This window comes from Phyllopteryx taeniolatus, chromosome 4 (genome assembly GCF_024500385.1).
Source record: "Phyllopteryx taeniolatus isolate TA_2022b chromosome 4, UOR_Ptae_1.2, whole genome shotgun sequence".
Taxonomy (NCBI): Eukaryota; Metazoa; Chordata; class Actinopteri; order Syngnathiformes; family Syngnathidae; genus Phyllopteryx; species Phyllopteryx taeniolatus.
Genome location: NC_084505.1, coordinates 27,568,669 through 27,588,951, shown reverse-complemented (window position 1 = coordinate 27,588,951; position 20,283 = coordinate 27,568,669). Strand labels below are relative to the sequence as shown.

Here is a 20,283-nt window from a genome sequence, read left to right as displayed (position 1 = left end):
TGTCCATAAAAGTTATGAACAGAATCGGTGACAAAGGGCAGCCTTGGCGGAGTCCAACCCTCACCGGAAACGAGCCCGACTTACTGCCGGCAATGCAGACCAACGTCTGACACCGGTCGTACAGGGACCGAACAGCCCGTATCAGGGGGTTCGGGAGGAGGAGGCAAACCTCCGCTAGCAACTACCCCCGACCCAAGTAAGTTTGAAACTCGGATTCAACAACAATAAGTCATGTAAAATCTCGAGCTTCTTTGAATTAAGACGTTGGCCAGACATTGGTGCAATTTCACGGGTTTCAAAACGAGTCAAAACTTTCTTAATATTTGTCTCGGGAAAATTATGTGTAAATCAATAAATTGTTGCAATTTCACAGACAGACAGACAAATACAAACACACACAAAGACAAACACAGACACAGACGCAACCCCCCAGTGGACCAAAAGGCTTGTGTCTGTCGCCTCCAAGTGGCATTGTGAAAGAATGCAGCTGTGAGAAGAAGCCACCTACCTCAGCGCCGAGCTTGCCTTTTCGGTCCCGGAGGCTCAGGCGTCCACTTGTTAACACAGTCGACGGAACGACGGAGACAGAAAGAGAGCGAGCGACCGAGCGAGAGGGGAAGGACGCAGAATGGCGGCCGTGCCGTGCTCCAAATGCACGGCAGAAAGAAAGGGCTTTCGGCGGGAACTTGACTCTTGGCGATACAAGCTGATACACTGCGTCGGTATGATTCGGGGGTCGTTTACTTGCTTTCTTTTAAAATAAAATAAAAAGCATCACTAAAAATAAATGAAGACACTCCGCGCAGCGTTAGTCCGACATGAAGAGGTTTGCTCCACCCGGCTATGTTACTCGGTAGCTAGTACCTAGCTAGCTGGCTAGCTAGGTCCAACTCCATTCGGTGGGCAGCCCAAAGTGACAGGTTAGGATTAAACAGCTGGCTAGTTGACACATTCTCTTTGTGCCCCCTCAACAACATCTTGAACACGACTTGTTATCGACCTGTTAAAATATTTGAGAGGACGCTATACAGAGGACAGCTTTAATGTGTGGCGACAAATGTGCCATTAGCTCTATGTACTAATTGCGGCGTTGTGCACATAAACAATCAAATGGCGAACACTGCTATTATTAAGGCAGTTTGGGGGAGGGGATTACGGCTGAGATGAAACCGCAAAGATATCATCGGTGCACGTGAAGACAACGCCAGTTGTTGTCCGTGGCTTGTACCGTTTTGAAAAAGTTGTTTGGGGGAAAAAAAATCTGAAGCTGGCAACGATGCATCGCCTGTTAGCGGTTTGGTACTTTTAATATGTTTAAGGACAATACATATATACAATTTCTAACAGGGTCATTTCACAAACGGGAAAATGTAATTGATTAAGACTTGGTTAAATTGTTTCAGTGAAAACTAGCAGTGGTGTTGCACCGGATTGTTCGTCAGTTATACGAGGCCTTGAAGTGTGTGTTTTTATCTTGCAGGATTTGAAAGCATCCTGGAGGGAATATATGGTTGTATGCTGACAAGAGACCTTAACTTATTTGATGGTGGGTCCTTTGTTTGACTTGAAAATGATTTCTGTCACAAACAAACTGTTGTAATTCTTTTAAAACTGTGTACAAGTTTGGTCGAGACACTCTTATGTCGCAATCTGTCAAAGAAAAATAACACTTGTGGAGTCAACCCTATAGGAGAGTTCGCTGTGTCGTCACCAAATGGTCACGTGATGTGTTGGTTGGCAAAAAGTCTTCAATTAACCGTCGACCAGGAGTCATCAGGGTATTTACACTTTGATTTCGGTCCCATATGTCTGCAAGTGCATAGTGATTAGGCAAAACCTTGGTGCCACTGTTGCACAGAAACTATCTTTGCTTGGCATTAGCTGGCACAAACTTGCACACTGCGATTAAAAAGCCACGAAAACTTGGTGATAATGCGCCTTCCTCAACCACCGTTATAGGAAGCATTCGTGGTTTCTGCCAACCAATTTCATGCGCATTGCACACAATTGCATCATACTCCTAGTTGTCTGTTGCGAACGCTCACATTAGTGTCTTGAGAGAGCTGTCATCCATCAAGTGTGCCACTGGAAAGTATCCAATTTTACTTAATTGGACAAGTAATGTCTTTGTTCATCTATCGATCCCAGCGATGTACTGTATAGTGGTAGGCAGAACAATTTAATTTTCTTACACTCGATGACAGAAGGTACATAATTATCTAAAATTTGTGGTTAAATTGAGCTGAGATCATCATTTCAGTATATGTGTTTTTGTGATTTTCTATAATGTAAATATTTGCCGTGGCTCAATAACGGTTGGGAAACACTGCGGAGATGGTTATATGAAGCCCTCTGTCTTTTTGGGTTGTTGTTCCTTTCAGACTGTGAACCCAAAGAGGTGGCTGACTGGTCTCCGGAGGCAAACTGCTCCCACTGCTCATTCTGCAGCCTTCCTCTGGATAAACTCGGTGTAAGAAACTGATGGGAGTCTTGTTTGGAACTAATTATCCAAGTAGTGTGCTCTCATACAACATTTTCCACTATTTATTTTTATTTTTTTCTGGACAGGATCTAGCACCTGCAAACACCTCACCCCTCCCCTCACCCTCGGTTTTCTCTCTATGTCAAGTTCCAACCATCTCTGAGAGCAGCCAGACAGCTCACAAGTTCCTTCAAGCTGTGTTCCACAAGAAAGGTGAGTCCTACGTTCTCATTCAATTATTAGAAATAAACTAGCCAAATTTTAGTTTATATATAGTGTGCCTTTGGACTTTTGGTGTATTGTTTGGCCCTACCAAGGTTAGATCAGACAAAATGGTGCTGACATGGCATTTCATGTAAAAGTAAAACAACAACAAAAAACTAAATTTATGTATTTATTTTTTTTTATTATTATTATTTTTTTTTTTAAGTTTAGCTTTAAAAAAACATGTTTTCTTGTGTCCCAGAGTCAGACTGTGCAAAATGTATGAACTGTTCAAGCAACATTTTAAGTAACATTTTAACAATAACTGTCAGTGTGTGAATTTTAAATTACATTTCCTGTTTGTTGGTCATCATCCTCACACACTTGCTCTTTGCGTGACATCATAAAAACATGCCCAAAAAGCAAAACCCTTGTGGAGTTAACGTAGATGATCACAGAGCTGAAGTTTCACAATAGTTACAGAAGTCTCACACTACGGCAGTTTGACCTTTGACAGTTTTGTGCAACTGTGGAAACATGAATGTACGGCTTTACATTCCCTTTGTCAGATGCGTCTCTACGCTGTGATGCCAACATTCCTCGGATTGCCCAGGAGCTGATGAAGAAGATGATACACCAGTTCGCCATGGAGTATGCGTCCAAGTGCCTACTCCACACCACTTCGATGGATATTACAATAAGAACATCTTCGCCTTTTTCTTCTGAAACATCAGATGTCCCCTTGGACCTAACCGTAAGCCGAACTCCGGAGGAGACTGAAAGGGAATCTGATACAGGTTAGTGACTATCTTTACAAATTAAACTTGAGATGTGATTCTGGGTGTCACTTTTATAGATTTTAAATTCTTTGGCTTTTTCAATAAACCACTCTGCTGTGTATAATATATGTAATCCCATCCCAATTGAACTTGAATCTTCCTGCAGCAGATGGTGTCCTTGACCTCTCCAAAAAGAGCGGCGTCAGCTCAACAGCTTCATCAACATTGTCATCGAATGTCAAAGCCTCAGGGTAAGAAGTTTATTACAGATCAGACTACTTATTTCTGCTTAACTGGTGGTATTGGGGAGCCTTGTGGTGAAAGACCAGCAGAAGCTCTGCTATTACATTACAGTTACTATGAAAATACACGTATTTTGTTGATTCATACCATGTCCAAAACTAAGTGAGAGAATCCCAATTTCCTCATGTTCATTATGGTTGTGCAGCTAACGGTGTATAGGATGAGTGGATTGTTGCTCATTTCATTTTTGGATTTTGGTTGAGTGGGGTTGACTCTTCTATCTCTTGAGCAGTAACGTCACAGCATTGGCACCGTATTTTAACAAATGTCGAAAGCTCAGCATTGCACGCTGACAAGAATTGAATTGCAATATCCCATCATGAATTCATTTTCTTTTCAACCGATCCAGTTATGAATACAGTTACTCCACTTAACATGTACATCAGACTGTCATTGAAGGATAATAAAAAACTGCAGCGGTTGTTTGTGAGTAACGCCAGCCATTCACAGACAGTCCAACCTGGACGTGAAAAGGCTTAATCGCCCCAACACATTGAATGAGTGTGTGTAAGAGATGCACAACTGTGTGTGAGGGTCCAGACAGAGGCTGAATGCAGGCATGCAATAACAAGCAGTGATGTTACCAACAAGGCATAAAGGAGTGGACCCCTCTACACCCCCTTCTCCCCTATGCCCAAATCACACCCTCTCCATCACCTCCATCCTGACCCTGCTGTTTGGTCCTCCCATCCCTAGGAGGCAGCTCAGGCAGAAGGAGTACATTGAGAGGAGTTTGGAGCTGTCTGAGGGGCTGCTGTCCAAGGCCTTGAAGGATATTCACTCAGGAAGGCTGCAAGAGCAGCGAGCTGCATTGCTTTATGGAATTCCCCTTCACACCCTGAGGCACGGCCTGGAAGACTGGTCAGGAGGAAGGTTGGGGAAGCCGCACCAAGCGTCACAAAGCAACAGAGATTTCAGGGAGGAGATGACGTCATCGACGCTGGGCGGGGAAGCCCGTCTCGTTCTGCAGAAAGTGGCGGCGTGGGCCGAGAGGGCGGAAGTAGGAGGACATGCAGAGGAAAGCGGAGAGCTCGGTTTCCCGCCCTCCTCCCTTCCCTTTTATCAGCCAAGTGATTTACAAAAGACCCTTCCCCACTCTTCTCCCCAGCTCAGGGATGCTCCCCAGCCCCCGCCAAGCCCCACTCTCAGTCTTGAGGCCCCCACGCCCCTCCGTATTCCTCAGGTCCGTTCCATGTCCAATCATAGCAGGTTAGGCCCAGCAGAGATTCACAGAACCGCTGAAAACCGCCGTACCTCACCGACAGAAGGTGCTGCCAATTTATTGACAGCTACTGCCAGACCTTCGTCTTTCTTCAAACTCAGATCACCTTTCCTGGCACGTGGCTGTGCAGGAAGTGCCAACCAGTCACCTCTTCGCCTGGTACAACGCAGCTCCTCATTGGATGATTCAGAGGAGGGAGCAGACCACCGTGACAAAGACAAGCCACCGAGAAAGAAACGTGGAAGATACCGCCAGTATGACCACGAACTGATGGAGGAAGCCATCGCTATGGTGATGGCCGGCCAGATGAGCGTATCGAAGGCCCAAGGAGTTTACGGGGTACCCCATAGCACACTGGAATACAAAGTCAAGGAGCGCACTGGAACGCTGAAAAATCCTCCCAAGAAGAAATCTGCCAGCTTTTGCTCGCCCAGTTCCAATTTGTCTGGTTGTGGAACCGTTACAGGTTCCACGAACTCAGGGCCTCTTGCCTCACCTGCTGCTGCAAACATGTTCTAGACAAAGCAAAACCTCCAGAACTCAACTCTTGAACCCACCACCTCTTACAAGAGGGTTTTCGTGGAATCTTGTTAAAACACAACACATGCCTTTACAATGATATGGTTATATTATTCAGGTTAAACTGTGAGTCGCTATTTGATAGTCATACGCTCTGCTGTGTTTCTCTGATTTGGTCCGGGACTTCAATTGAATCACCAAGAGGCAGGGGCAGGTCTACAGGGACTGGTGTTTTCAATATAATCCATTGGTTTGTATTATTCTTTGGTAATGTCTTAAGCCATTTCTTAAAAAGCTATTTATGATGTAATATATGATTGGCTTTAGATCTGAAACATATTTGGAATCTGTGTAACTCCAATGTTTTGTATTACTCGGAACTCTTTTACAATCACCTGAAATGCTGATCTTCTAGGTCTTCTTTGGTTATGGTACTCAGGTCCTAAAACCACCAAGCAACAAAATATGACCTTAGATTTCCCAGGATGAAATGATTGAAACACAGTGAAAAAGTAAAGATGACTCCATTGTTAGTGAGCTGTTAGGAAAATAGTTTCTTCAGGTTTGACTTAATTCTTAAAACTCCTTGTTCATGAAGCAAAGATGATTGTCATTTGCAGCTTTCTATCTCTCTGGGTATCTGACCAAGGCCATTGAAGTGACTTAGAGCCATCATAACAATAAACTCTCATTGTAATTATTGTTATATACCTCTGCAAACAGGAAGATTGTCTATTGTTAACTACAGTGATAACTATTTTAATGTGAATTTTTGTTGAATAGTATATGAAAAAAAAAAAAGCCATCTGTTGTCCTTAATTTTTATTTCCCCTATTTGTAGTGGGAATGCATCTGTGTAGCATGTTTTCTAATGTGCACTCCAACTTGGGTACTATGTTATTGTGTGTGTATTGTTAAAGATGTTTTATGACCTCAGATATTTACTAATGTTGCTACTTTATCTGCATTACTTTACAACCTCATAGATGACTGCTGCTTGAAATGTCTATTTTACGGGACATGTTTGTTCCATAAAATGGTGGCGTTTATTTCAACAAAGGTGATTTGGAGATGGCATGCAAAGACAAAATGACTGTATGTGTATTGTGTATAAATCAATAGTCTTAACAGTTGATTGTGGTGATTGATGGCTGGCAGTGTGACAGTGGCTTGACTCAATGCAAAGGGCCCACAGGCTTCTGTCTTGGAAATGGCTTCACTGAAATGGTTGTTGTTGTTGTCTGTCCTTGAGATGGACTGATTTCCAACAGCACTAATACCAAAGCAGCAGTTCAGGGTTGCCAACAACAAGCGGTTTCTAAATGACTATTTGCTGCGATGTCAGCCTGCACGTGTCTCGATCTAACCTCATGGCCACATATACCTGTACATACCTCGGAATTTCATTTGCCTGTAGCCCAGTGTCCCACTCCCCCCAAAATCTGTGTCATGCGGTATAAACTCGCTCTTTCATGAGTTTTGTGTCTCATTGACATGAACTAATATTTTTTGGTTTTATTGGGCATTGTGGCATTTACAGATCTGCCTTAGTTTTGTGACAAGGTTTACATTCTTGTTAATCTCTCAATGTGCTTAACATTTGAAGTTATTAAGCATGATGAAATACTCTGGTACTGAATATGTCCATTCTTGAATTTTGATGTTTCTTCAACATCAGTGGCTGTGGCTGCACAGTGCTGCAACAAGATGTCTCTTTTTTTGTGATTTACTTAGCTCTTTTTGGAAACAAGCCTAAACACCTTGAGAATCAGAAAGCTGATTGATTGATTTCAGTATATTTTCAGTCACCAGTTTAATTATTTCCCACTTCCCCGCTGGTAAATATTTTAATCATATCAGAATTCTGCTGTTAATGCATAAGTGTTATTGCACTAAGAGTTATTCAAATTGTGTCTTTGGAAACCTATATTATGTGGTACAAATTAATTTATTGTGCTTCAAAGCTGAGTTTTACTGGTTTGCCTGTTGTACTTGTTGACTTGTAATTGAGCACTTAAATGCTATGTATAATGTGTAATGTGAAAATTGCATGAATGCTTTGAAATGTTAACCCACTATATTTAATTTAATCCTAAAACGACACCCATGAATGTTGTGATTATTTCATGATTAGTTTAAAAAATATATAATAATAATCAAAAGGAGTACTAGAATCAAACCTTTTGGTTGAAATAGACCATGTGAATCCACTATGCCCCATGGTTTTTGTGGTGACACATTTATTTATTTATTTGTTAGTCCCAACACTTAGAAGTTCTTGATTTAAACGCAACCTAAGATTTTGGAAATGGCATCACATTTCAAACATGTTGTTTATTGTTAAAACTGTCATGACCTGATTTAATTGTTGACTTTCGTTGATCTGTAAAGATTGTTTGTGAAAGTGTTGTCTCAGAGAAAAGAGGTTTGAGCGTTTCTACAATCATTCCTGCTGCGACTCAATAAAACAGCTCTCAACAAATTGCCAAGTTGTCACAATCTTACCTTTTCAATTTGAGAGCGGGTCTGGGTTTGTGATATATTTGTGTGCCATTTACACCCGTGTGTAACTAATTGTTCGGTGGTTCGACAAAGGATCAACTTGTTCGTCAAGTTAAGAGCAGTTAAGTGGGAAAACTCTGTTATGATTTTACAAAACGATCACCCATTTCTGTTTGACACGTTTTCAAAATAGCTTAGTGAAAAGTAAATTTGTTGCATGTTATTCAGGTTTCAGAACTGTTCCTGGTGGATGAAAATAATGATAAAAAAAGATGTACAGTAAATGTCAAATACAAACCCTATAGTCAGTAAGTATAGTCAGACTTTCTAAGTACTCTCTGTACTAATACTTTTATTATTACAAATACTTTTGTCAATCAAAACTTTACTCAGCCAAGAAAACAAGACTATTAACTCAGTTCTTTGTATTTTGCCTCTAGCTGCCCACCTCCTTCAGATAAAGAAGAGTTGGGAAATATAGAAAAGGGGACGCATCACCAGCAATCTGCGCTGGATGTCGTCCTTAGCTCTCTCTGCCCAGCACATCGTTCCTTACTCTACCAGATGCTAAAGTTGGCACACAAGGAAAAATTGCTCTCCTCCCCTGCCCACAAACCTGTTTTTCCAACAGAAGCTCACTGCTGTCATTGTGGATTGTATGCAGATGATAATGTTATCCTTCATAAGTGTAGCGCTCTTAACAGCAGTACATTATACCCTTCGTCTGATTGTGGTCATCAAGGCTGCGGAAGCACAACGTGCCATCCCGGAGACTTGCCTCTAAAAGGTTGTAAAGGTGTAGCTCCTTTGGACCTTAACAACCACTGTATGCAAAGTTGTAGGATGGACACTTACACTCTGATTTGCCCCAAGAGGCTCCACTGTACTTCTAGTCAAGGTCTGCCTGCAGATCAAATCAAGAACATAATGTGTTCCTTTGGTCCTTGCTCATCAATCTGCTGTAAGCAACATCCCCACCCTTATTTATGTGTTACAAATCACACCTGTGTGACCCAGCTTAAGAACGCAACAGGAGATTGTGAGCCTCCTCCTCCTGTCCTGAAAAGAGAACAGAGCCCTTCTCCTCCACCGCTTTCGCCAATCCTCTCAGATATTCATAAATTAACTGATGAAATGCCACCTTCCCTGCTTCACCATAAGCAAGAGGGAGAAGCTGCCCGCATGGTTAAAGATCATCCAAGTATGCACCAGGAGGTAATTGTAGATGCAGCAAAAAGAGAGGCACTTGAGTCTTGGACTCCAAGAAGTAGTCTAGCTGAGAAGAACCAAAGTGGGACTTTACTGCAAGATGTTGTGAACCGCTTTAGTGAGAAACTTGATACCATCAGACCTTCAGAGAAAGATCCAGCTCTGGCCTCTTTGGCCATTGTTTCTGAACAGGAGCAGCTACAGTCCTCAACCAGCCAAAACCTGCAATTTCCTGCTGATGCCCATCTGACTGAAATTATCACCACTGTGCTTCATACACGCAGTCCCAGTGACTATAACCTCAGTGAGCTGTTTAATCGCCATGATAGCAAAGAGTCCAGGTTGCCTAATACACGCTTCCGTCGTCGCCAGGAAGTGCTTGCTGCAATGGCGAGAAAGGCTGATGGTGCTACAACCCGAAGGCAAAGTTTGAAAATTAAACGAGAGCTTGCAATGTTTGATGCGTCATACAATAGAAGAAAGTCATCACATGCAAAGAGATCACAATTAAACGATGCTAATGGTGTTGTAAATACATCTAGCACTTTGTTTGACTTAAACATAATGCCAGAAGAGGAAAGAGAAACTGAGTTGAATACGGACTATCAAAGCGTTAACGGGGTACCACTCAGTATCACTCCCGCAAGTAACAGAAATGATGAAACGGGGGGGAAAAAGGAAAGAGAAAAAGACCTGAGCCAAGCAATGTCCCATGATTTGCAAAGCAAATTTTGTAACCATTGTTCTCAAGATGAAAATGAGCTGCCACAGGTGAAGACTCAGTGTGAGAGACGTTGCCAAAAGGACAAGGTTAGTGCAAATTGTGATGCCATGATTCTTGAATATGCCCCGTCAGGTCAACGCTGCGGCACCCCTGAGTGTGATTATGGGTCAGTTGAAAATCAAAGACAAACTATCATTACAGACTGTCATCCAGGTCAAGAAAACCAGAGCATTGAGTCAAGGAGGTCACGGAGAAACATTGTCCCTCCACAAAGATTCTCCTCTTACGTCACAGAAACCAGGAAGATGTTCTTTGCAGCTTGTTTCTCTGAAAGTATATTTAACCAGAGAACTCCTGATACAAATGCCGTCACGTCTACCACCTCAGATGCCTTATTTCAAAATTTAGATGTTGAGAATGCTCAGTTTGAATCAAAAACCAAATCGTCTGATCTCCCAGACACCTTTGCATTAACCAGTAGAGAAGGACACAGTTCATTTCATACAGAATCAAAAGAGCAAAACCAGGATGTGCAACAAACTCTAGCAGTCAAAGAGACTGTGTGCACTTCCAAACCTTCGGAAGAAACACGGCCATATCCAAAAAGACCATCATTCTTGAACACTGCGTCAAGAAGGCTCCAATACCCAAATGTCAGGGTTATGACCAGGTCTGCTACCTGTGCTAAGAATACTTGTACCTCTCTATTCCAGTACACAAGCCCAATTAAGTTAATGTTTGTAACACCATTAAAAGAAGGTATCATATATAGTCTTAAATCAGCAAGGTCTGGCTCAAATGCACAAGCAGAGGAACTCTTTGACCCATGCAAAGAGTCCTCCTGGGGAGGGACACCTGAGAAGAAGCGAATCCAGATCACTGAATGTGCCGTGCCACTTATCAGGCCTAATTGCAAATCCACTACCTCATTTGATAAATCTTCACGGTACATAAAGTCTTCTCCTTCACAGAGACTAAAGTCTGGTTCTTCACCAACCAAGCCACCTTTAACACCAAAGTCAGGTTCTTCACCTGCCACGGTTTTCTCATCACTTAAGTCAGGTTCTTCATCAGCTGAGTCAGCTCCTGCTCCATTTAAGTCAGGTTCTTCACCAGCTAAGTCCCCTTCCTCATCACCCAAGTCATCTGGAAAATCTACTTCTTCGCCCAAGATAGCCTCTTCATCCCCCAAGATAGCCTCTAAGAGATCAGGTGAAGTTACTCCAGCTAAGAATCCATTCGGAACGGAGAATCAAAGATCACCTGGGGACTTGGAGTCATTCCATGAAATCACTCCCCTGAAAAGACGCCCAGGCCGGCCAAAGAAGCTGGGGCCACATCTGGAGCAAAAAGTGAAGAGACCAATTGGTCGACCACGTAAACAGAAGCCTGAGCATGCAGCAACAGGGACAAGCATGGCAAATGTACCAACAGACATGGAGGAGAAAGTCAACAAGAACCTCAAAATAACTGTAGTCTACGGCCGTTCAAGAAGAAACAAACGAATGGTTTCGGAGAGCTTTGATCAGCTCCAAACAGAGTTTAGAGATGCCTGTCTAGCAGTAGGTCTTAAAAACGACCTGAATGTAACACAAAACTATAAAATCAATTTAGGACATCCCAAAATGGATTCACCAGAATTCCCTGAGGGTTTACATTATGCCAACCCTATAAAAGAAGCCGTACTCCACCCTAGCAGTAAGATCAAATGCCAGAAAAGCGAGAATGCGTTACCCTCAAGGAAACCAGGTAGACCAGCAAAAGTTAAAATCTCTGGAATCTCAGTCACTGTGACCACAGTGTCACCAAAGCAACGTAAAATTTTGATTGAGAAGGACTCTCCCAAAAGAAAAATGAACAAGAAAGCACTCCTGCCACAATTTCAACGTGCCAAAGAGCCCAGGACAGTTAGTTGTCCCTCTGCTTGTGAAAACCTGCAACCAGAGGAACAAAAAGAATCCCAGAGTAAAAACAGTAAAGTGCAAAATCAGCCTTTAGCTGTACGTCATTCAAAGAGAGTGAGTAAGCCCTCAGTGTATTTTTTGCATGCCGTTGCCACCTCCAGAACTCCAACATACAGTCACAGTAATGCGCTCTTACGACGCTCCAAACAACTTCTGCTGAACAAGGCCTGCAATCAAAGAAAACAAGAAAAACAGAACAGGATAGAACATTCGGTCTTGAAAAGGCAGTGTTGTGAACAGGAGAGCGAGAACATCTCTCAGGATCTCACTCGAATAGCAGGTATTTCTTTAGACTCAAGATTTGCTCCAAAAGAGACGCTCTGTTGGTGGGCAGCATCGGCTGAAGAAAAGACCTTGAACCAAGAGTTTGCCAGACGCATTCAGCTCATCTCTGACACCTGGGTCTCGGACACTGTGGAGAACCGGAGGGTAGACCTCCAATTCCAAGTAAACACTGGAAGTAGTTCATCGTTCACCAAGTCCAAACATTCTTCAGTAATTCAAACATTGTTCAGCTGCCCCCCTACTAAACCCAGATCTTGTAGCATGCAGCAACTCAGCTCCTGGTTTATGGAGACAACAGAGACACAGTCACTGGCTATTGTCAAGAAGACAAGCTCTCGCAATCATTATGAAGTTATGCACTTCCCTCGCTCTGTCATCAAACAAGGTGCCAAGTGCCAAAGTCCTCAGGCAGAACGACTTCGCAGACATCTCAAGAAGTTTGCCAAAACTTTGCCAAAGAGCCCCCTCCAACATGAAAAAGCCCAAAAAAGGTTGATGGTAATTAAGGAAGCTCCATCAATCCAAAACATTAGGCAACAACTCCTCGTTCACAAGAATGTAAGGGGTAGCCTCCACCAAGGAACTACATGGAGGCGGCCCCTAAGCAAATACAAGGCCACACTACTCCGGGTGAGGAGACTCTTCCAAACCCTAAAAGAAAGGAAGTGGGCAAATGTAAGAAACACACAAGTAACTGCATGTAGGCCAGAAATGTTAATTGGACTTAAACCAAAACGGAAGGCTTTGAAACTGTTTAAAGAGGAGTTGTCTGAAGGTTCGAAGATCAGTTCTTTGGCCCAATCCGAGGAGCCTGTGGGTACACCAAAAGAGCAAAACATCTGCTCCAAAGCCTGGAGTCCTGAGACCATAAAGGAATGCCGGGTATTTTTGAAAAAGATCAACTCCCCAGACAACAAATCAGCCCAAGAGTGGGACTCCTGTACCGTGACACTGGATGATAAGTCAGCCTCTGCATTTGTGTTTGCTGGAAAGAAGAGACAACTGGTAGGAGTTGTTCAAGCTGTGAAAAGAAAACGGTGCACAAATGGCATGGCTGCGTCTACAAAACTGACCGATTCGGCACGTAAATCACTCCAGAAGCTGGATGAAATGCCTTTGGGGAGGCAGAAGGGCAAATGTCCTGGCCTTGTGTCTGCTGAACCACCACCTGCAAAAAAGCTACGACAATCGCGGATGAAGGGCTTAAGTGGACCAAGGTGGTGTGACTTTGTCCTGGGTAACTGCCTTCCTTCCTTTTACTGAATCTCACTTAACAGAACTGTAATTGTAAGCCAAACAAAGTCATTTGGAATTGTCTTTCTTCTCTGGCAGGAAGCTAGATGACGCAGAAGGCCTCCATCCTTCGTGGGAAATGGACTGTGGTGTTTTGTGGTGCCTTTGGACACTGAGCTGACCGTGTGGACTGATCATTACACTACGGTTCAGTCTTGCCCTCAGCAATTATGTAGCAGTCTAACTTAAGAAAATATTGATGTTGCACTATTTTTATATGTAGAGGTTAGACTTTTTGGAAATACCCTTCCTTCATAAAGCAAGCCTTGTCTGAAGAGCCGTGTTTGTAAGACAAAGGTCGATTGCATAAAGACAGTACTCTGCCCTCGACATACCTCTTCCCCCTCAAACTCGGCAAACAAACTTTAGATAGTTTAAAAAAAAAATGCCTCCGACACAATAAATAGAAATGTTAATGTAGCACTGCTTAGATGCGCACACGTGCTTATTGTATTTTTTTCTTGAATCATTTAAATTGAGCTCAATTGAAATGGAAAAAAGACTTTCCTACTGTCCAAAGTTTTATGTTTGCTGATGGCAGGTCACAACTTGGAACTGAGGAATTGTTGTGTGAATGAAGGTCAAACACAATTAGTAGGTTTCGTCATCAAACCACAATTGGCAACAAAAAAAAAAAATACTAGACGGAATTGGCAGCATGCAGTTTTTTTTTGTTTGTGCATAGACTTTTTCTTTTAAGTGTTGTCGTTTTCACCCAAAGCATTTACTGTTACAAATGGGACACCGCCAGCATCAGATGTACTTGTTGCACTATTTGAGATTTAGAATCCCACAAAAATTCCTCCCCCCATATTTTGCACATCCTATGTTCCACTACCAACACCTACTGTACAACGAGAGAATCAAATGTGGTGCAATACAAACCCAGATGGTTTCTATCAGTATTTAGTCATTATTTTATAAGTGAGAGATGGATGTACACAATGACCCGGGATGTCACTTTAAGTCTCCATGTAGCCCTACAAGTTGACTAGACTAGCGATGGGCATTGGAACAACATTTCCTAGACTGACTCAAATTATTTTAAAGGAATGGAAGAAGTGCTGTCTGAATGTTCTAATCTTTTTTCCCCAATGCCAGTGTTGAGTCGAATAATGCTGCCTGGCAGTTGTCCGTGTTGTAGTTCAACTTGTCAACCAGTTGAGACTAAATCACTCACTAACCACTATGTAGTGGTTACGCCATTTTGTAATGGTATCTGAATGCTTAGTGATCAAATTCAGTGCCCTGTATAGTGCACTCAAAATTTCCCACAAAGCATAGCAAAAAGTAGTGACCAACAGGTGGTCACTCACCGAGTCGTGATATGCCGTAATGCATTGAGTCTTCAGAGAAGAAAATAATGGCGGGACGACATGCGTCGCAGATGGGAGTGAATTTTTTGTACAAATTTTAACTTTCCAACAAAGGAAAAAACAAAACATGACAAGTATTCAGTTACAAAATCCTCTCATTTTGGCTATTTCGACCTCCATAGAGTGACTCTCTCACATGGACTTAGTAATAAACTGTACATTTTTTGGGGGCTCTGACAGCTACTTCTGTGACACAGTTTTATATCTGCTTTGTCCAGATTTGGCTAAGACCGCCCCCTTTCCTCAGTGTAGAAGAGCCATTTGAGCACGAGTTTGTCATTTCGACAGCGCAGAGGTAGGCGGAGATCTTCGCTAGTGACGTAGATAAGCTGGAGAAATTCCACTGAGCTGATGACAGGCTTCTCGGCAGAAAAACGTCTGGAACTCAGGAATGCTATGTAGTGAGTGAACACTTTCAGACAGCATAAATCAACTAGCGCACTCCATTTTGAACTTGAGTTTCACCAATTCTTTTGGATTTTAGATCAGTATGCCCATCCCTAGTCAAACTAAAGCAGAAAAATATACACATTATAGCATTAAATGTTTTGTGTTCAATGAATGTTCTAGCATTATATCCGGTTTAAATGCAGTTGAGAGATCTGTTGCTCTCAAGTTCTTGTTTATTTTGCCTTATATTTGTTTCTCCAAGATGTATGAATGATAAATTGACACTAATCTTGGATCAAGCTCAAGTTTGTCCCTGCCCTCCTATCTCGTGAGTGGATTTATCAAAGTTTTTTTTATTTTTTAACTTTCTGTATAAAAACATCGTGCCTGGCTACCCATCTATTTATGTCACTGCGGTCACATTTTAGGGGGCGTGATCCATTTTTGTGGAAAAATAACCCACTCAAAAAACTTGGTGCTAAACTTATGTTGTATATTTTCTTGTGGTTTTATACTGTCCTTTACAGATGCAATAGATGGCTGTGTTTGGAGAAATAAAGATGTTTTCCCCTAAATACCCCGTGAGCTTCACAATTTTAATACAGCAGAACCAGTTTATCATTGCAGACCCACCTGCCATAGGTGAAAATCAGTGAGACCAAAAAAAACCTTGTAGTTGCACTCCTCCCAGATCCGTTTTAAACACATTTACACTTAAGTCACTGTGTAAACATTGTATTTAAAAAAAATAAAAATAAATGCAAACATAAAAGATGCTGTTCTATTGAAATTGCTTTACCATTAGCCGCAGATCCAAGAGAAACATCCAACGAGACTGCTTAAACGTTCATTGTTTTTCTAATGCATTTATTTTCAATAATCAACCTAAAAAGCTGTTTAAAAAAAAAAAAAAAAAAAACATCATTAGATATAGGAGGCAATCTACACAGGCCACATCTTTATTGTTAAAATGGTTAAAACCTACAAAATACAAGTTATATTTGACAGAAGCAAACTTCAGTGAACATACTTTCAAGACAAGTTGGCCTCCTGGTTGAGGAGGGGATTGAGATCCAGTTTTGTCTTCTCTATAGCTGCAATTTTGGCTCTGCGAGAAGGTCGCACCGCAGGAACATTTTCTCCATCACTGCTTTCAAAAGGAATAATAGGAAAATACATTGGAGATTGACGTGACTATCTGAAGCAATAAAGTCAAGTCTCACCTCTCCTCGGAGGACTCTGTCCTCTTGCTTGGCTTTCTGCCTCCTTTGACCGTGCTGGTCTTCCTTTGACCTGCGCGCACGCTCATTTTAATGCCGAGACTGTACAAGTTGTGCAATGCGTCATAATTACAGTCCGTATTACCTCTTTTGCCTCTTGTGGATGATTTTGATGGCTCGTCTGCTACAGTTTCTGGAGAAACAACATTGTTATTCTGTAGCGTTCAATGTGTCAGTCCCCTTCACTTGCTGTGTGCCAATGCATTTGTTTAATCTGCATATCAACATGTTGGTAATAAAAGCATAATGCTCATACAAGAATTGTTGTCATAAACGAGACGAACGCACACAGCGGAAATAAATTGTCTGTGTTTGCACATTGTACCGTCCGCGTTGACATCCAGCGGCCGCAGCGGGGATGCGCCAAGGAGCTCTGCTTGCTCTCTAGAATCTGCTAGTTGAGAAATCATCTTGTCCAGAGCGCGAAGACACACGCGGTCCTTCACCACCTGAGGAACGGGGAAGTTGAAACTTGACGCAGAAGTCGTCGACAGCTGTGCTTTTGTACGCGAGGCTGTAGCCTACCTGGACGAGCTGCTGCAAAAGGGACAGCAGGTCTTTCTTGACCGTCTGGTCCCCGCTCACCTCCAGGTAGCTCAGGGTTTTGGCGTAGAGACGCACCTCGGGGGCGGTCGGGTCTCTCAGCATCTCGCCGCACACGCGAACCGCCAAATAGTCGTGGACGCTCACTTCCTGGAGCTGCGCAAACGCACATCAATTCGGTCATGGTCTCACTGCACCTGATGCAGTGCGGCACAGATAGACGCTTCAAAGGAACGTCAACACTTTGCCTTTTTGTGATGCACCACTGTAGAGTACAGTGATGACAAAAGTTTGTCCACCCCTGATCTTAAGTCCACAAATTACAGTAACCAAAGCAGCATGTTTTTGAAATGGAGGATAAACCCCCAAGTAGCCGCAAAAAAACAACACTAGCACGGGGTAAATATGCAAAGGCCCGAACCCAAGTAATGTCCGGCAGATGTAGGACCGGACTGTAGCGTTTCGTCTTTATGTGAAGAGACACACCTCCTAGACCTACACGTTAAAAGTCGGGATCGGTACTCGGCATTTGGACGCATAGACATATTTTTGACGGCTAGATAAAGAAATTTAATTTTACAAAATCTCTTATTTCAATAACAAAAACAAAGAAATAAAAATAGTTAAATTAGTCATATTCGAAAAGGTGTAGGAAGTAAAACGTATTTACTCCTACACCTCTACTTCCTTATCATCCTAAAAGTATTACACCACGAGTAACAGCAATATAGGATTATTTGAAGAAAAAAGATCGAACGCGACGAGCAAAACAAAAGCAACTATAAAAAAACTAGACCTATATAATATGCAGTCAAAAATACATTTGTTCCCTATAATAATAATACAGACTACTCAGTGCCTTGCACTATTAATCAATGTGTGCTGTGCTTTTTAAGTGGGGATGGGATGGGTGGGTTCTTGTGCATTTCTTGCTTGTTTTGGTTTTTTTCATGCTGCAGTTTTGAGAATTTGAAAACGATGTCTATTGTTGAACATAAATATTTTGTAAATCTGAAAAGCTGTTTAATAAACATGCTTCAAATTATTCAAATGAAGTTAAGTCGCTTTGATTCTTGAACAGATGGCGTTTGATCTCACAGTTAATGTGAGCGGGGGGGGGGGGGGGGCAGCTAACCTCCGTGTTGACGGAAGGCTTCACGAGCACACTCGAACGGGTCAACTCCACGAAGAGCTCCACCACATTGTTAATGTCCACCTGGGCCAACGGAGAAGTGGCGGGTGCGTTCATCAGCGTGCGCACAGTCGGCAGGAAACTCTCCTCCACAACTTCCTGGTGGGCCCTAAAACACAAAGACAGCGGGCCGTGTTCATTCACATCAGAACAACAACAAGAATCCATCCATTTTCTATGCCGCCCATGCCCACTGGGTGTGCTGGAACCCATCAGCTTTCCGGCTGACTTTGGCCGACCGGAAAGGGATGGAAATTGAAAACGTTTTCAAATCAGTTTAATCGATTAATGGAAAAAAAGATTATACGATTATTAAAATAATCATTAGTTGCAGCTCTATCTGTGACCCTAATAAGGAGCCATAGAAAATGGATGGATAATAGTGGAAAATAATAACAGTAATGGTGATGATAATAACTAGGGATGTCCCGATCCAATCACGTGATCGAAAATCGGGGCAGACTGCGTGATTTCCTGAACGGTTTAATTTTAAATCCACAGGTACAGAGATCTTGCCAAATGGAACAGTAACAGCAGGTCAATTATGATTTATTTTTTTTGCCCAATGTGACACGTACCTGATTTTTTCATATCAATGTGAACAGCACAGTTCTGATTTTTTTCATATCCGACCCAGGCCTCTTTCAAGGATATGGAAATCGAATATGTATCTGATGCGAGTGCAGTATGGACGCTGACAGGGCTTATACGTCAAAATTGTTTGACAAAACAGACACGACGCAAAACAGCAATGACGGACAAACCAGCAGAAATAACAATCAGTGGCGAAAAGAAGATGCTTTAGAACTGATCTAAGAAAATGTAGGCTTTGGTTGCACAAACTCCTTAAAATCGCCACAAATGCGTCATGACCAGACTTCTGCGAGGGGCCGCATTTACTTCTGTTAACACGCCCCCTTCGCAGTTGTGCCCGTGGGCAATATGACTTCCGGTTTTGCACATTGCGTGTGACGTCACGGATGTGTTCCGTCCACAATATGACACACTTGGTTTTGTAGCATGAACGACTGCATACAAATGGGACTTAACAAAAAGAAATATCAGAATTGGGCATCATGCCCTGCAGTGTGAACGCAGCCTTAAGTCTCTGTGAAAGCGGCACGCTGTGTGTGTGTGTGTGTGTGTGTGTGTGTGTGTGTGTGTGTGTGTGTGTATACGCACACATGTGACACAGTTAACTAAAAGACTGAGAAAGTTGAGGAATGCTCATCAAACACAATGTTCCTCAACGTACAATCGCAAGGAATTTTGGGATTTCATCATCTACGGTCCATAATATCATCATCTAAAGGTTCAGAGAATCTGGAGAAATCACTGCATGTAAGCGGCGAGGCCGAAAACAGACATTGAATGCCCGATCCCTCAGGCGGCACTACATCAAAAAAAAGGTTATCACCAAGTGGGCTCAGGAACACTTCAGAAAACCAATGTCAGTAAATACACTTTGGCGCTACATACGCAAGTGCAACTTGAAACTCTACTATGCAAAGCAAAAGCCATTTATTAACAACACCCAGAAACGCCGCCGGCTTCTCTGGGCCCGAGCTCATCTAAGATGGACTGACGCAAAGCGGAAAAGTGTTCTGTGGTCCGACGAGTCCACATTTCAAATTGTTTTGGGAAATTGTGGATGTCGTGTCCTCCGGGCCAAAGAGGAAAAGAACCATCCGGACTGTTATGGACGCAAAGTTCAAAAGCCAGCATCTGTGATGGTATTGGGCTGTGTTAGTGCCAATGGCATGGGTAACTTACACATCTGTGAAGGCACCATTAATGCTGAAAGGTACACACAGGTTTTGGAGAAACATATGCTGCCATCCAAGCAATGTTTTTTTCATGGACGCCCCTGCTTATTTCAGCAAGACAAAGCCAAACCACATTCTGCACGTGTTACAACTGCGTGGCATCGTAGTAAAAGAGTGCGGGTACGAGACTGGCCTGCCTGCAGTCCAGACCTGTCTCCCATTGAAAATTGTGTGGCGCATTATGAAGCGT

General features: G+C 42.7%; 2 protein-coding genes across 10 annotated transcripts in view; one reads left to right on the top strand and one right to left on the bottom strand.

Annotated features, from left to right (window-relative positions):
• Positions 1-424: 424 nt before the first annotated feature.
• Positions 425-15,839, top strand: lcorl (ligand dependent nuclear receptor corepressor-like). 7 transcript variants are annotated; one of them, XM_061771165.1, is made up of 8 exons: positions 425-722; positions 1,481-1,546; positions 2,382-2,470; positions 2,569-2,695; positions 3,256-3,483; positions 3,635-3,716; positions 8,452-13,430; positions 13,526-15,839. In XM_061771165.1, exons 1-8 carry the CDS (start codon positions 629-631, stop codon positions 13,531-13,533), a joined length of 5,673 nt encoding a protein of 1,890 aa, XP_061627149.1. In that variant the 5' UTR covers positions 425-628; the 3' UTR covers positions 13,534-15,839. The 7 variants fall into 7 exon arrangements, with proteins under 7 accessions (XP_061627149.1, XP_061627148.1, XP_061627154.1 ...); XM_061771164.1 differs by having other exon boundaries at positions 426-722; positions 3,632-3,716; XM_061771166.1 differs by lacking the exon at positions 425-722 and adding an exon at positions 816-920 and having other exon boundaries at positions 3,632-3,716.
• Positions 15,835-20,283, bottom strand: part of ncapg (non-SMC condensin I complex, subunit G) — an 18,428-nt gene continuing 13,979 nt past the window's right edge. For 2 of the 3 annotated variants that reach the window (XM_061771175.1, XM_061771174.1), the window contains 6 exons: positions 18,211-18,376; positions 17,058-17,231; positions 16,858-16,981; positions 16,618-16,665; positions 16,476-16,545; positions 15,835-16,402 (listed from right to left, as the gene is read on the bottom strand). In XM_061771175.1, coding sequence (XP_061627159.1) covers positions 16,285-16,402; positions 16,476-16,545; positions 16,618-16,665; positions 16,858-16,981; positions 17,058-17,231; positions 18,211-18,376 — 700 coding nt within the window. In that variant the 3' untranslated portion in view covers positions 15,835-16,284. The remainder of the gene's footprint in view (positions 16,403-16,475; positions 16,546-16,617; positions 16,666-16,857; positions 16,982-17,057; positions 17,232-18,210; positions 18,377-20,283) is intronic. The other variant, XM_061771176.1, reaches the window with a different exon arrangement.